The sequence below is a fragment of the Anomalospiza imberbis genome, unplaced genomic scaffold (genome assembly GCF_031753505.1).
Source record: "Anomalospiza imberbis isolate Cuckoo-Finch-1a 21T00152 unplaced genomic scaffold, ASM3175350v1 scaffold_439, whole genome shotgun sequence".
NCBI lineage: Eukaryota > Metazoa > Chordata > Aves > Passeriformes > Viduidae > Anomalospiza > Anomalospiza imberbis.
In genome coordinates, this window is record NW_027100048.1 from 14633 (window position 1) to 30906 (window position 16274).

Sequence of the window (16274 nt, forward strand, 5' to 3'; positions counted from 1 at the left end):
AGCCCCCGAAAATGGGGGACATGGGGGACATGACAGCCCCCGAAAATGGGGACATGGGGGGACATGACAGCCCCCGAAAATGGGGGACATGGGGGACATGACAGCCCCCGAAAATGGGGGACATGGGGGGACATGACAGCCCCCGAAAATGGGGGACAATAGGGGACATGACAGCCCCCGAAAATGGGGACAGGGGGGACATGACAGCCCCCGAAAATGGGGACAGGGGGGACATGACAGCCCCCCAAAAAACGGTGCCACGAGGGACACGTGGCGCCGCTGATGCCCTGGGCGCGGGGTGTCCCTGTCGCTGTCCCCCAGGAGCCGCTGGCCGGAGCCCAGGCCGGAGCCGTGGCCGGAGCCCGGCGTGGAGCGGGCGGCCGGCGCCGTTCCGGACCTGGGACACGGCGCTGTACCCGCTCTGGCACCAGGGGACCCGCGACTGCTGGCGAGGTGAGTGCCACCCGCCCTGCCTGGCCGTGTCAGTGGCAGGGTCCGGCCGTGTCACTGACCCCCTGCCACCCCCCGATCGTGTCCCCGAGCAGGTGGCGATGTCACCTTCGACATCAGCAACGACGCTCCCACCATGGCGGGTGCCCAGGCCACCTTCTCCATCGCCCTGCGCTTCCCGGGCAACCAGAGCGTGCTGCCCGATGGCCGCGTGGTGTGGGGGCAGAACTGCACCGTCAATGGTCAGTGAGCCCCAAACCGCCCCAAAACCACCCCAAACCACCCTAATCCACTCCAAACCACTCCAAAGCCACCCCAAACCACCCTGAAACCACCCCAAACCATCCTAATCCACCCCAAACCACTCCAAAGCCACCCCAAACCACCCTGAAACCACCCCAAACCATCCTAATCCACCCCAAACCACTCCAAAACCACCCCAAACCACCTTGAAACCACCTCTAACCACCCAAAACCACTCAGAACCACCCTGAAACCACCCCAAACCACCCCAAACCGCTCAAAACCACCCTGAAACCACCCCAAAATCACCCCGAGACCATCCCAAACCACTCAGAACCAAACCACCCCCAAACCATCCTGAAACCACCCCAAACTCCTCAAAACCACTCCAAACCACTGCAAACCACCCCAAACTGCTCAAAACTACCCCAAACCACCCAAAACCACCCTGAAACCACCCCATAACCACCTCAAGCCACCCAAAACCACCCCCAAACCACCCAAAACCATACCAAACCACCCTGAAACCATTCCAAAACCATCTCGAAACCATCACAAACCCCCCCCAAACCACCCCAAAACCACCCCAAACCACCCAGTAACCCCCCCAAACCACCCCAAACTGTTCAAAACCACCCCAAACCACCTAAAACCATCCCAAACCACCTCAAACCACCCCAAACCACCCCAAACCACCTAAAACCATCCCAAAACCCCTTAAACCTCCAAAACTCCCCAAAACCACCCACAACCCACCCTGAAACCATCCCAAACCACCCAAACACACCCCAAACCCTCCAAAACCACCCCAAAACCCTCTGGACCCCCCAAAACCTCCGAAACCCCAGTGTCCCCTCACCCCCTGTGTCCCCGTGGTGTCCCCGTGGTGTCCCCCTGGTGTCCCCAATGTCCTCTCACCCCCCCCAGTGTCCCCGCGGGGTCCCCGGTGTCCCCTCACCCCGGCTGTCCCCACAGGCACGCGGGTGGCACGGGGGGACCCGGTGTTCGCGGAGCAGCCGGACGCCAGCGGGACCTTTCCCGACGGGCAGCCCATGCCCAGGGGCAAGCGGGGCAAGTTCGTCTACGTCTGGTGGACATGGGGTGAGGATGGCACCGGTCACCCCAAACACGGCGCCGGGTGTCCCCGAGGTGGCACCAAGCCCCCTGTGGTGGCACCGACCCCGCTGTGGTGGCACTGACCCCACTGTGGTGGCATTGATCCCACTGTGGTGGCACTGTCCCCGCTATGGTGGCACTGACCACGGCGTGGTGGCACTGTCCCCGCTGTGGTGGCACTGACCCCACTGTGGTGGCACTGACCACGCCGTGGTGGCACTGTCCCTGCTGTGGTGGCACTGACCCCACTGTGGTGGCATTGATCCCACTGTGGTGGCACTGTCCCCGCTATGGTGGCACTGACCCCGCTGTGGTGGCACTGACCCCGCTGTGGTGGCACTGACCCCACTGTGGTGGCACTGACCACGCCGTGGTGGCACTGTCCCTGCTGTGGTGGCACCGACCACGCCGTGGTGGCACCAACCCCCCGGTGGTGGCACTGACCACGCCATGGTGGCACTGACCACGCCGTGGTGGCACTGACCCCACTGTGGTGGCACTGTCCCCGCTGTCCCCAGGGCGCTACTGGCAGGTGGTGGACGGGCCAGCGTCGCGGCTCACGGTGGGCACGGCCGGGGTGGCCCTGGGCTCGTACACCATGGAGGTGGCCGTGTACCACTACCGGGGCCGCCAGAAGTTCATCCCCATCGGCCACGCCAGCTCCCAGTTCAGCATCACCGGTGGGTGACACGGGGACACCGGGGGACACTGGGGGGCACAGGGGGGGCACGGGGAAAATGGGGCAGGGGGTTTGGAGTGGGGGTTGTGGGGGGTTGTGGGTGCAGGTGACATTGGGTGCTGAGGCTGCAGGTGACACTGGCTGTAGGTGACACCAGGTACAGGTGACACCGGGTGTGGGTGACACTGGGTGCTGAGGATGGAGGTGACACTGGCTGTAGGTGACAGTGGGTGTAGGTGACAGTGCAGGTGACACTGGGCGTCGGTGATATAGGTGACACTGGGTGCAGGTGACACCGGGTGCAGGTGACATCGGGTGCAGGTGACACTGGGTGCTGAGGATGGAGGTGACACTGGCTGGAGGTGACACCGGGTGCAGGTGACACCGGGTGCAGGTGACACTGGGTGCTGAGGATGGAGGTGACACTGGCTGGAGGTGACACCGGGTGCAGGTGACACCGGGTGCGGGTGACACTGGGTGCTGAGGTTGGAGGTGACAGTGGCTGTAGGTGACAGTGGCTGTAGGTGACACCGGGTGCAGGTGACATCGGGTGCAGGTGACACTGGGTGCTGAGGTTGGAGGTGACACTGGCTGTAGGTGACACCGGGTGCAGGTGACACCGGGTGCAGGTGACACCGTGCGCCAGCGTTCGGGTGCCAGTCAGACCAATGGCCGTCCACACCGCTGTCCCCCTCCCCTCGCCCGTGTCCCCGCGCTGTCCCCGCGCTGTCCCCGCAGACCAAGTCCCGCTGGCCGTGGACGTGTCGCAGCTGCAGGACGCGGGGGCCGGTGCCGGGCGCTTCGTGCGGAACCGCGCGGTGGCGTTCGCCGTGCGGCTGCACGACCCGAGCCGCTACCTGCGCCACGCCGACGTGTCCTACTCGTGGGACTTCGGCGACCGGAGCGGGACCCTGATCACGCGCAGCGCCACCGTCACCCACACCTACCTGGACACCGGCACCTTCTCGGCCCGCCTGGTGCTCCAGGCCGCCATCCCGCTCAGCCCCTGCGGCCCCACAACCGCGCCGGGCCCCACCGGGGCTCCCACCGGGGCCACCGGGCCCGCGGCCACCACCCCGGCCGGGGGACAGAGCACGGTGGCGGTGGCCAGCACGGGTAAGGGGAAGGGGAAGGGGGGGTTTGGGGTGGCATCGCCTGCTGGGGGTGCGCACGGTGTCCGGGGTGCTCCGTGGGGTGTGGTCCCAGTGTCCCCCGTGCCAGAGTGTGTGTCCCCAGTGTCCCCTCAGCCCCCAGAGCCACCCCACCCCACGGTGTGTGTCCCCGGTGTCACCAGGGGACACGGAGCACCCCCGACACTGCAGTTGGGGGGGTCCCGGGGGGGTCCCAAACCAGAGGTGACCCCAGCCCGGGCTCTGGGGGGTCCTGGGTGACCCCAACCCCGTTTTTCCCGCAGCCCCCGCGGAGCCCGTGGAGCCCACGGGGGGCTCGGCGGCGGAACCCTCGGACCCCGCCGTCACCGAGCCCTCGGTCCCCGCCGCCACCGATCCCGCTGTCACCGCCGCCATCGAGCCCTCTGTCGCCGCTGTCACCGAGCTCTCGGTCCCCTCCGCCACCGCCCCCGCCCTCGCTGCCAGCACCGCGGCTGTCGCCTCCTCCGTGTCCCCCGCTGTCGCCACCGCGGCCGGGGACACCTCTGTCACCGCGGTCCCCGCGGAGGGGACAGCGGCTGCAGGTGGGTGCTGGCCCGAGCCGGGGCTGGCGGCAGGGAGGGGACATGTTGGGGGTGTCCCCAAGGGCTCGCTGTCCCCAAGGGCTCGCTGTCCCCTTGTCCTCGCCCAGCGTCTCCCGTGTGTCCCTGCAGATGCGGCGACAGACGGAGGCGCGGGTGGTGTCACAGCTGCGGCCACCGCGGGATCGGCCACAGCTGGATCGGCCACAGCTGGATCTGCCCTCGATGCCACCGCTGCAGCCACGCTTGGTGTCACGGCGGATGCCACCACAGAAGCCACCGTGGGAGTCGCTGCTGTGTCCCTGGCCGCTGCCACAGCTGGAGCCACAGCTGGGGCCACAGCCGCAGCCACAGCTGGGGCCACGGCTGCGGCCACAGCTGGCGCCACTGCCCAGCCGCTGGCGCTGGTCAAGCGCCAGGCCCCAGCCGAGGACTCACCCGGCTGCGTCCTGTACCGCTACGGCACCTTCGCCACCCAGCTGGACATCGTCCGTGAGTCCGGGGCTCCCGGGGGTGCCGGGGGGGTCCCGGGGGGTCCGGCCGGGGCTTCCCGACCCCGCTGACCCCTCCTCGCCCCCCGCAGAGGGCATCGAGAGCGTGGCCATCGTGCAGGTGGTGCCCGAGGGCGGCGGCAGCAGCGTGGAGCTGACGGTGACGTGCGAGGGCGGGTGAGTGGCGACAGCGGGCGACAGCGGCGGCGACAAGGCAGCGCGGTGTCCCCGGCGCTGACGCGGCGTGCCCGCAGGCTGCCCGAGGAGGTGTGCACGGTGGTGGCGGACGCCGAGTGTCGCACGGCGGAGGCGGAGTCGTGCTCGGCGGTGTCGCCGTCGCCCGGCTGCGAGCTCGTGCTGCGCCAGGACTTCAACCGCTCCGGCCTCTTCTGCCTCAACGTGTCCCTGGCCAACGGCAACGGGCTGGCCGTGGCCACCACCCGCGTGGCCGTGGGAGGTGCGACACGAGGACAGGGCCCTGGGTGTCCCCTGGGTGGGGCTGGGGTGTTCCTGCCCTGGAGGGGTGGCAGGGACAGCGTGACAGGGTCCAGGGGATGTCCCCGCGTGTCCCTTGGGTGAGGCTGAGCTGTCCCCGGCCCGGAAGAGGTGACAGGGACACGGTGACGAGGTCCTGGGTGTCCCCCGGGCGGGGCTGGGGTGTTCCTGCTCCGGGGGGTGACAGGGACACGGTGACGAGGTCCTGGGTGTCCCCCGGGCGGGGCTGGGGTGTTCCTGCTCTGGAGGGGTGACAGGGACACGGGGACAGGGTCCGGGGGATGTCCCCAAGGCCCCCCGGGTGGCACTGAGCTGTCGCTGCCCTGCCGGAGGTGACGGGGACAGGGTCCGGGGGATGTCCCCAAGGCCCCCCGGGTGGCACTGAGCTGTCGCTGCCCTGCCGGAGGTGACGGGGACAGGGTCTGGGGGATGTCCCCAAGGGGTGGCACTGAGCTGTCGCTGTCCCCAGGAGCTGCTCCGGCCACCGGCCGCACCACGCTGTTCGTGGGGCTCGTGCTGGTGGCGGCTGCCCTGGGCACGGCCGCGTACACCTACAGGTGAGGGGACACTGGGGACACTGGGGACACTGGGGACATTGCAGATATTGAGGACACTAAGGGGACAATGGGGACAGTGGGGACACTGCCTATGGGGTCGGGTGAGACTGTGGGGTTGGGGACATCAGGGACACCCCACAGGGAGGAGGTGACACCGTGGGGCTGGGGACACTCCCTATGGGGCGGAGGTGACACTGTGGGGACACTGGGGACACTCTCTATGGGGTTGGGGACACTGGGGACACTCCCCATGGGGTGGAGGTGACACTGTGGGGACACTGTGGACACTCTCTATGGGGTTGGGGACACTGGGGACACTCCCCATGGGGTGGAGGTGACACTGTGGGGCTGGGGACACTCCCTATGGGGTTGGGGACACTGGGGACACTCCCCATGGGGTGGAGGTGACACTGTGGGGCTGGGGACACTCCCTGTGGGGCAGAGGTGACACGGTGGGGCTGGGGACACTCCCTTTGGGGTTGGGGACACTGGGGACACCCCACAGGCAGGAGGTGACACTGTGGGGACACTGGGGACACTCCCTTTGGGGTTGGGGACACCGGGGACACCCCACAGGCAGGAGGTGACACCGTGTCCCCCCGCCGTGTCCCCCCCAGACGAGTCAAGCACCCGGCGCTGTCCCCGGCGCCCCCCACGCCCCCCGGGCGGCCCCGGGGGTGGCTGTCCCCAAACGTCACCGTGCGGCGGCTGCTGCAGCGCGCCCTGGGGGGGGCCCCGAGCGGCGAGAGCAGCCCCCTCCTCCGGGGCCGCTCCGTCTAGGGACCCCCGCCCCAAAACCAGCCCCCCAAAACCCCCCGGGACCCCCCCGGAGCTGGGGGGGGGTTGGGGACACGCGTGGTGGCCTCGGTGGCACCGAGAGTAAAGGCAGCGATGTGGCCGTGGCTCCAGCTCCGTGTGTGGTTTGGGGGGTCCCGGGGGGGTTTGGGGGGGGATTTACGGGCGTTTTTGGGGAGCTCTGAGATCTGGGGGGGTTTGGGGGGATTTTGGGTGGGTTTTGGGGTGTCTGGGGGTGCCCTGGAGGGGTTTTGGGGGAATTTTGGGGTGGGTAATGGGGGACTCTGAGGGGATTTGGGGTGGTTTTGGGTGTTTTGGGGTGGGTTTTGGGGGGTCTGGGGGGGTTTTTTAGGGGTCTGAGGGGATCTGGGGGTGTCCTGGGGGTTTTAGGGCAGTTTTGGGGTGTCTGGGAGGTGTCCTGGAGGGGTTCTGGGGGGACCTGAGTGAATTTTGGGGGTCCTGAAGGGAATTTGGGGGTCTGGGGGGTTTTGGAGGGTTTTTAGATGGACTTTGGGGGGTCCTGAGTGACTTTTGGGGGGTTTTGGGATGTCCTGGGGGGTTTTGGGGTGTCCTAGGGGGGGTTTGAGGGTCTGGGGGGTTTTGGGGGGTTTTTGGATGGACTTTGGGGGGTCCTGAGTGACTTTTGGGGGGTTTTGGGATGTCCTGGGGGGGTTTTGGGGTGTCCTAGGGGGGGTTTGGGGTGTCCTGGGGGGTTTTGGGGGGGTTTTTGGATGGATTTTGGGGGGTCCTGAGTGACTTTTGGGGGGTTTTGGGATGTCCTGGGGGGTTTTGGGGTGTCCTAGGGGGGTTTTGGGGGGTTTTTGGATGGATTTTGGGGATCCTGGGGGGATTTTGGGGGGTTTTGGGATGTCCTGGGGGGTTTTGGGGTGTCCTAGGGGGGTTTTGGGGGGTTTTTGGATGGATTTTGGGGATCCTGGGGGGATTTTGGGGGGTCCTGGGGGGGTCCGGGTGGGGCCCCTCCTCCAAGGCCTCTGATGTGGGGACCCCTGCCCCAAAACCAGCGACCACGCCCCCTAATTTACATATTGATTAAAGATATTTTTGACCACATCCTGCAATTTCCATATCTGTTCATGGCCACGCCCCTTCCTGTGACCACACCCACATTTCCTTATATTACAACAACCACGCCCCTTAATTTACATAGAGCCAATCATTTGTTTTGGCCACGCCCTCTAATGTCCATATTTGTAAATGACCACACCCATTTTGTGACCATGCCCGTAATTTCCACATAAAGCAATGGCCACACCCCCCAATTTCCATATTTGGGGGAAATCCATTAAACCACACCCCTTAATTTCCATATAAGCAAATGACCATGCCTCCAATTTTAATATTAATTAAGCTCATGCTCCTCTTGGCCACACCCTCTAATCTCCATATCATCCAATGACCACGCACCCTTTTCCATGGTAAAGACAATGATTGCCCCTGACCACGCCCCCTAATTTCCATATAGCTTATATGATCATGCATAAATTTGGACCATGTGACTCCCATTCTAAACAATGACCACGCCCCCTCATTTCCATAGTAATTAAAGTTTATTTCAGCATTTGGCCATGCCCCAATTTCAATAATGGTGACTACAACTCTTAATTTCCATATTAATTAATTATCACCCCACTATTTGACCACGCCCATGAGTTTGTACATCACCGTGTGACCACGCCCTCTAATTTGCATATCAATTAAAGTCCGTGTCCTCATTTTGGCCATGCCCTCTGATTTACATGCCCAACAATGGCCATGCCTCTTCATCTGCCACATAATTTGCATTCACTATTTGACCCCGCCCCTTAATTTCCATATTATTTAAATGTCCATCATTGTCATACCCACTAATTTCCTAATCAACATATTGCCATGCCCTCTAATTACCATACAAACCAAGCTCATTTCCGCTTTTAGCCCCGCCCTCTAATTTTCATATCCCACGTGTGGCCACACCTCCACCCTAAAGGCCACACCCCCCGCGCCGCGCCGCCGCCTTTACGTCACTTCCGGGGCGGCCCCGCGGCGCGCGCGCAAAGATGGCGACGCCCTATGTGACGGACGAGACCGGTGAGCGCGGGGGGGCCCCGCGGCCTGGGGGGGGCTCCGGGACCCCCCGGGGGCTGCCCCGACCCCCTCGGGACCCCCGGGACCCCCCCGGACCCGCGCGGGGCTCCCGGGGACGGGAAGGGCCCAAGGCGGGGCGGGACCCCCGTGAGGGGCCTGCGGGGGGGCGGGGGCGCGGTTTTTGGGGAGGGGTCTCGGAGCTCTCCGTGAGGGGTTGGGGGTCTCCGTGAGCGGTCCTGGGGTCGCTGAGAGGGGGTTGGATTTGAGGAGGGGTCCCGGGACCCCCTTGAGGGATCTGGGGGGGTCCTGGGGTATATTTGGGGAGGGGTCCTGGAGGTCCCCGTGAGGATTTGGGGGGTCTGGGAGGGGTTTTTGGCGTCTCTGGGGGGGGGGTGGATTTGGGGAGGGGTCCAGGGACCCTTGGGAGGGGCCTGGGAGGGCCTGGGGATTTTGGGGGGGGGGGCTCGGAGTGTTTTTAGGGGTGTCCTGGAGGTCTCCGTGAGGGGGTTTGGATTTGAGGGGGGGTCCCGGGACACCCGTGAGGGGCCGGGGGGGGGGGCGAGGTTTTTAGGGAGGGGTCCCGGAGGTCTCCGTGAGGGTTTGGGGTCCCCAGGAGAGCTCTGGGGTCTCCGTGAGGGTTTTGGGGTCTCTGAGGGGGGGTTGGGTTTGGGGGGTCCCCAGGAATGTCCCCGAGCCCCTCTGGGGGTCCTGGCAGGGCCTTTGGGGTGTCCCTGGTACCCAGCGTGTCCCCAGGGTGTCCCCAGGGTGTCCCCCCGGTGTCTGTGGGGGTGTCCCCAGCGTGTCCCCAGGGTGTCCCCAGGGTGTCCCCCCGGTGTCTGTGGGGGTGTCCCCAGGGTGTCCCCAGGGTGTCCCCCCGTGGTGTGGGGGTGTCCCCAGGGTGTCCCCAGGGTGTCCCCCCGTGGTGTGGGGGTGTTCCCGGGGTGTCCCCAGGGTGTCCCCCCGTGGCTGTGGGGGTGTCCCCAGGGTGTCCCCAGGGTGTCCCCCCGTGGTGTGGGGGTGTTCCCGGGGTGTCCCCCTGTCCCCCCGGTGTCTGTGGAGGTGTCTCCCTGTCCCCAGGGTCTCCCAGGGTGTCCCCCGCCTGTCCGCGGGTGTCCCCGTGGTGTCCCCAAATCCCTGTGGTGTCTGTGGGGCTGTCCCCAGGCTGTCCCCACAGTGTCCCCCTGTCCCCAGGTGTCCCCCTGTCCCCAGGTGTCCCCACAGTGTTCCCCTGTCCCCACAGTGTCCCCAGGCTGTCCCCTGCTGTCCCCAGGCTGTCCCCAGGCTGTTCCCACAGTGTCCCCCTGTCCCCAGGTGTCCCCACAGTGTCCCCCTGTCCCCAGGTGTCCCCACAGTGTCCCCCTGTCCCCAGGTGTCCCCACAGTGTCCCCCTGTCCCCAGGTGTCCCCCTGTCCCCAGGTGTCCCCACAGTGTCCCCAGGCTGTCCCCAGGCTGTCCCCAGGCTGTCCCTGCTGTCCCCCCTGTCCCCAGGTGTCCCCACAGTGTCCCCCTGTCCCCAGGTGTCCCCCTGTCCCCAGGTGTCCCCACAGTGTCCCCCCCGTCCCCAGGCAGGTACATCCCGTCCACGCAGCGGCCGGACGGGACCTGGCGGAAGCAGCGCCGGGTCAAGGAGGGCTACGTGCCCCAGGAGGAGGTGCCCGTGTGAGTGGGGGGTCCTGGGGGTCCCCGGGCTGTGGGGAGGGGTCCTGGGGTCCCCAGGGGGGTCCTGGGGGGCCCTGGGGGTCTCCAGGGGTGTCCCCGGGCTGTGGGGAGGGGTCCTGGGGTCCCCAGGGGGGTCCTGGGGGGCCCTGGGGGTCTCCAGGGGTGTCCCCGGGCTGTGGGGAGGGGTCCTGGGGTCCCCAGGGGGGTCCTGGGGGGCCCTGGGGGTCTCCAGGGGTGTCCCCGGGCTGTGGGGAGGGGTCCTGGGGTCCCCAGGGGTCTCCTGGGGGGTCCTGGGGGTCCCCAGGCTGTGGGGAGGGGTCGAGTCCCACCCAGGCCTGGTTCGGGGTCCTCGCTGGGTCCCCCAAACCCCTTCTGTCCCCCCCCCAGACCCCTCTTGTCCCCCCTAAACCCCTCAAATTCCCTCCAGAACCCCCCCAAACTCCTCCTGTGCCCCCAAACCCCTCACATCACCTCCTGTCTCTCCCAAATCCCTCGTGTCCCCCCCAGACCCCTCCAGAACCCTCCCAAATTCCCCCTGGACCCCCTCAGACCCCTCCTGTCCCCTCAAATCCCCTCCTGGACCCCCCCCAAACCCCTCCAGGACCCCCCAAACTCCTCCTGTCTCCCGCAAACCCCCCCAGGACCCCCCCAAACTCCTCCTGTCTCCCCCAAACCCTCCAGGACCCCCCCAAACTCCTCCTGTCCCCCCCAAACCCCCCCAGGACCCCCCCAAACTCCTCCTGTCCCCCCCAAACCCCTCCAGGACTCCCCAAAACCCCCTGACCTTTTTTTTTTTCCCCTAATTTTATTCCCTCCTCCCCGCCACCACAGCTACGAGAACAAATATGTGAAATTCTTCCGGAGCAAACCCGAACTGCCGCCGGGTTTAAACCCCGAGCCCACCCCTTCCCCACCGAGCCGAGGGACCCCCGGGCGGCCCGAGGGCGGCGACCCCTCCCCAGCTTTGATCCAAAAGCGCCCGGAGGAACCTGAAACGCAAAGAGAAGAGGAAACAGCAGCAGGAAAAGGATCGGGAAAACGGCGGGGGACGGACTGAGCCAGGCGCTGGAAAAAATCGGGCTGGAGGAGGAGGAGGAGGAGGAGGAGGAGGGACAGCGGGGGAGAAGGGAGGGGAGGAAACCGCGGCAAATCCTGGGAATTCCGGCAAGAATTCCAGCGCGAATTCCAGCAAGAATCCCGCGAATTCCAGCAAGAATCCCGGCGAGAATCCCGGGGATAATTCCGGGGTTAATTCGGGGAGCGACGCCGGGAATAATTCCAGGGATAATGCCGGGAGTAACGGCAGGAAGAATTCGGAGAGTAATTCGGGGAAGAATTCCGGGAAAAATTCGGGGAGCAACAGCGGGAATAATGCCGGGAGGAATTCGGGCAATAATTCCGGGAATAACGCGGGGAAAAATATGGGGAGTAACAGCGGGAAGAATTCGGGGAGTAACAGCGGGAGCAGCTCGGGGGATAACTCCGGGAAGAATTCGGGGAAGAATTCGGGGCAGCACGGCGGGAGCAGCTCGGGGGATAACTCCGGGAAGAATTCGGGGAAGAATTCGGGGAGTAACGGCGGGAGCAGCTCCGGGGATAACTCCGGGAAGAATTCGGGGAAGAATTCGGGGAAGAATTCGGGGAGTAACGGCGGGAGCAGCTCCGGCGATAACTCCGGGCAGAATTCGGGGCAGCGCGGCGGCAGCGAGGAGCGGGGCCGGCGCATGAAGAGCCTGCGGAAGAAGCTGCGGCAGGTGGAGGAGCTGCGGCGGCGGCTGGAGGACGGCGCGGTGCCGCAGCCCAGCCCCGAGCAGCTGCAGAAGCTGGCGCGGAGGAGAGCGCTGGAGGAGGAGCTGCGGGCGCTCGAGATGGAGCTGGACTCGTAACCGGCGCCCCCTGCGGCTGCGGCCTTGCGCTGGGCTTCGGGGTTCGTTTCGGGGTTTTTTGGGGTTCGTTTCGGAGGTGTTTTTGGGGGTTTTGGTTGGTTTTGTAAAGGTTTTTTTGGATTTATTGCTGGGGTTTTTTTGCGGGTTTTTTAATTTGGTTTATTTTTGGTTATTTTATTTTATTTTACTTTCTTTTATTTTACTTTCTTTTATTTTACTTTCTTTTATTTTACTTTCTTTTATTTTACTTTCTTTTATTTTACTTTCTTTTATTTTACTTTCTTTTATTTTATTCTGTTTTGCTTTCTTTGCTTTCTTCTATTTCATTCTGTTTTACTTTTTTTATTTTATTTTAATCGGTTTTACTTTATTTTGTTTTGCTTTATTCTGTTTCACTGTATTTGCTTTATTTTATTTTATTTCACTTTATTTTATTGTCTTTCACATTATCTTATTCTCTTTTACTTTATTTGTTTTATTTCATTTCATTTCCCCTTATTTCATTTTATTTTGTTTTATTTTGTTTTATTTAATTTCATTTTGTTTTTACTTTGTTTTATTTCTTTCATTTCATTTTGTTTTACTTTGTTTTATTTCTTTCATTTCATTTTGTTTTACTTTTTTTGTTTTGTTCTGACCTTTTTCTTTTTTTTTCTTTTTATTTTACTGAGTTTTTTGCTTTTATTTTAATTTCTTTTTTCCATTTTTATTTTAATTTTTAATTTTATTTTTATTTTGCTTTTGTGTTGATTTTTTCTTTTATTTCGTTTTATTTTACTGATTTCTTTATTTTCAGTTTGGTTTTTGTTTTATTTTTTTGGGTTTTTTTATTGGGGTGTAATCCTTTTTAATTATTTCAAATTATTTTTTTTTTTTTTTTCCTCAATTTTTCCCCTTTTTTTCCCTAATTTTATTTTAATTTTTTTGCGTTCGGGTCCTTCATCCTGAATTCACTCCCGCTTTTAATGGGATGTAAAAATGGGGTGAAAGCACAAGAAAAGGGGCCGTGCCCCCTCCCCTCTGCCGCCCCCGCTTCCCCTTCTTTGCCTTTTTTTGCTTCGGTTTTTCCCAACTCGGAGGAATAAAAGAGCAGCGACCCAGCGGGGCCGGATGGCTGGGGGAACTGGGAGCACTGGGAGAGACCCCGAACTGGGGGAAGAGACCCCGAACTGGGAGAACTGGGAGAGACCCCCAAACTGGGGGAACTGGGAGCACTGGGAGAGACCCCGAACTGGGAGAGACCCCGAACTGGGAGAACTGGGAGCACTGGGAGAGACCCCGAACTGGGAGAGACCCCGAACTGGGAGAACTGGGAGCACTGGGAGAGACCCCGAACTGGGAGCACTGGGAGAGACCCCGAACTGGGGGAACTGGGAGCACTGGGAGAGACCCCAAACTGGGGGAACTGGGGGAACTGGGAGAGACCCCGAACTGGGAGAGACCCCGAACTGGGAGCACTGGGAGAGACCCCGAACTGGGGGAACTGGGAGAGACCCCAAACTGGGGGAACTGGGAGAGACCCCGAACTGGGAGAGACCCCGAACTGGGGGAACTGGGAGAGACCCCAAACTGGGGGGAACTGGGAGAGACCCCGAAGTGGGAGAGACCCCGAAGTGGGAGAGACCCCGAACTGGAAGCACTGGGGGAACTGGGAGAGACCCCGAACTGGGGGAACTGGGGGGAACTGGGAGAGACCCCGAACTGGGAGAGACCCCGAACTGGGGGAACTGGGAGCACTGGGAGAGACCCTGAACTGGGGGAACTGGGGGAACTGGGAGAGACCCCCAAACTGGGGGAACTGGGAGAGACCCCAAACTGGGGGAACTGGGAGCACTGGGAGAGACCCCGAATTGGGAGAGACCCCGAACTGGGGGAACTGGGAGCACTGGGAGAGACCCCCAAACTGGGGGAACTGGGAGAGACCCCGAACTGGGAGAGACCCTGAACTGGGAGAGACCCCGAACTGGGGGAACTGGGAGAGACCCCGAACTGGGGGAACTGGGAGAGACCCTGAACTGGGAGAGACCCCGAACTGGGGGAACTGGGAGCACTGGGAGAGACCCCGAACTGGGAGAGACCCTGAACTGGGAGAGACCCCGAACTGGGGGAACTGGGAGAGACCCCGAACTGGGGGAACTGGGAGAGACCCCGAACTGGGAGAGACCCCGAACTGGGGGAACTGGGGGAACTGGGAGAGACCCCAAACTGGGGGAACTGGGAGAGACCCCAAACTGGGAGAGACCCTGAACTGGGAGAGGACCCCGAACTGGGAGAGACCCTGAACTGGGAGAGACCCCGAACTGGGAGCACTGGGAGAGACGGGGAACTGGGGGAACTGGGAGAGACCCCGAACTGGGAGAGACCCCGAACTGGGGGAACTGGGAGAGACCCCAAACTGGGAGAGACCCCGAACTGGGGGAACTGGGAGAGACCCCGAACTGGGGGAACTGGGAGCACTGGGAGAGACCCCCGAACTGGGAGAACTGGGGGAACTGGGAGAGACCCCGAACTGGGGGAACTGGGAGAGACCCCGAACTGGGGGAACTGGGAGAGACCCCGAACTGGGGGAACTGGGAGCACTGGGAGAGACCCTGAACTGGGAGAACTGGGGGGAACTGGGAGAGACCCCGAACTGGGGGAACTGGGAGAGACCCCGAACTGGGGGAACTGGGAGCACTGGGAGAAACCCCAAACTGGGGGAACTGGGAGAGACCCCGAACTGGGGGAACTGGGAGAGACCCCAAACTGGGGGAACTGGGAGAGACCCCGAACTGGGGGAACTGGGAGCACTGGGAGAGACCCTGAACTGGGGGAACTGGGGGAACTGGGAGAGACCCCGAACTGGGGGAACTGGGAGCACTGGGAGAAACCCCAAACTGGGGGAACTGGGAGAGACCCCGAACTGGGAGAGACCCCAAACTGGGGGAACTGGGAGAGACCCCGAACTGGGGGAATTGGGAGAGACCCCGAACTGGGGGAACTGGGGGAACTGGGAGAGACCCCGAACTGGGGGAACTGGGAGCACTGGGAGAAACCCCAAACTGGGGGAACTGGGAGAGACCCCGAACTGGGAGAGACCCCAAACTGGGGGAACTGGGAGAGACCCCGAACTGGGGGAATTGGGAGAGACCCCGAACTGGGGGAACTGGGAGGGGCACGGGAGAGACCCCGAACTGGGAGCGTTGGGGGGCGGCACTGGGAGCACTGGGAAGGGGCACCGGGTCCCACCGCGGTGATGGGACGGCGGCGTTGCCCCTTTAAGAAACGTTACCCCTTTAAGGGGCGTGCATCTATCCGAATAAGGGGCGTGACTATGCAGATTAAAAGGGTGCTGCCGTAAGGGGCGTGGTCATGTCCATTTAGGGACCAGCTCGTGCGGGTGAGGGGGCGTGGCCATTGCCTTTTAAGGAGGGGGCCTCGTGACGCGACCGCGTGCTGTCCCAGCCCGGAAGTGGGCGTGGCTAACGCGGCGGCGGGCGGAAAGCGGAAGTGCGGCCGTGAGGGGACCCGGGGGGGGGGCGGCGGCGCGACCCCCCCCCCCCCCCCCGTCGGTACCGGAGTGGTGAGTCCCGAAGCCCCCCGAACCCTCCCTGTACCGGCGTGGTGAGTCCCGAACCCTCCCGGTACCGGGGCTCTGAGAGCCGGTCCGAGCGTCCGGGGCTCCCGGGCCGGTTTCGGGGGTCCCGGTTCCATTCGGGGAGGGGTCAGGGGGTCTCCGGGACAGGATTTCGGGGTTCCCGGGGCTGTTCTGGGAGTCCCGGGTCTAGTCAGGGAATCCCGAGCTCGGTTCGGGGGTCCCGGGTCCGTTCTGGGCTCACCGGGGTCCATTCAGGGGGTCCCGGGCCTCGGTTCGGGGGTCCCTCTGGGGCTCCCCGCGGTGTCCCCGTGGCCGTGCCGGGGGGTGCTGACGCCGCTGTCCCCGCTCTGTCCCCGCTGTCCCCCTTGTCCCAGGGATGGCCGTGACCTAACCCCGGGGCGATGGAGCGGCCCCGGTACCGGGACGCGGCCGGGGGCGGCCCCGGGGGGAGCGGGCACGGGGGGGGCTCCAGCGCCGCCTGGAACGGGACCTGCGGCCACCCCCCCCGCTGCCACCAGCGCCACCGGCAGCGACAGCGGCACGGCGGGCGG

General features: G+C 63.3%; 1 protein-coding gene and 1 pseudogene across 1 annotated transcript; both read left to right on the forward strand.

The window, feature by feature from the left end:
- Positions 1 to 233: 233 nt before the first annotated feature.
- Positions 234 to 6600, forward strand: LOC137466797 (melanocyte protein PMEL-like). The gene is made up of 11 exons (XM_068178453.1): positions 234 to 453; positions 546 to 692; positions 1669 to 1794; positions 2328 to 2489; positions 3227 to 3604; positions 3894 to 4181; positions 4311 to 4670; positions 4762 to 4846; positions 4924 to 5126; positions 5634 to 5721; positions 6339 to 6600. Exons 1-11 carry the CDS (start codon positions 234 to 236, stop codon positions 6499 to 6501), a joined length of 2220 nt encoding a protein of 739 aa, XP_068034554.1. The 3' UTR covers positions 6502 to 6600.
- Positions 6601 to 8573: 1973 nt separating this feature from the next.
- LOC137466791 (partner of Y14 and mago-like) lies at positions 8574 to 12378 on the forward strand (annotated as a pseudogene).
- Positions 12379 to 16274: the final 3896 nt, after the last annotated feature.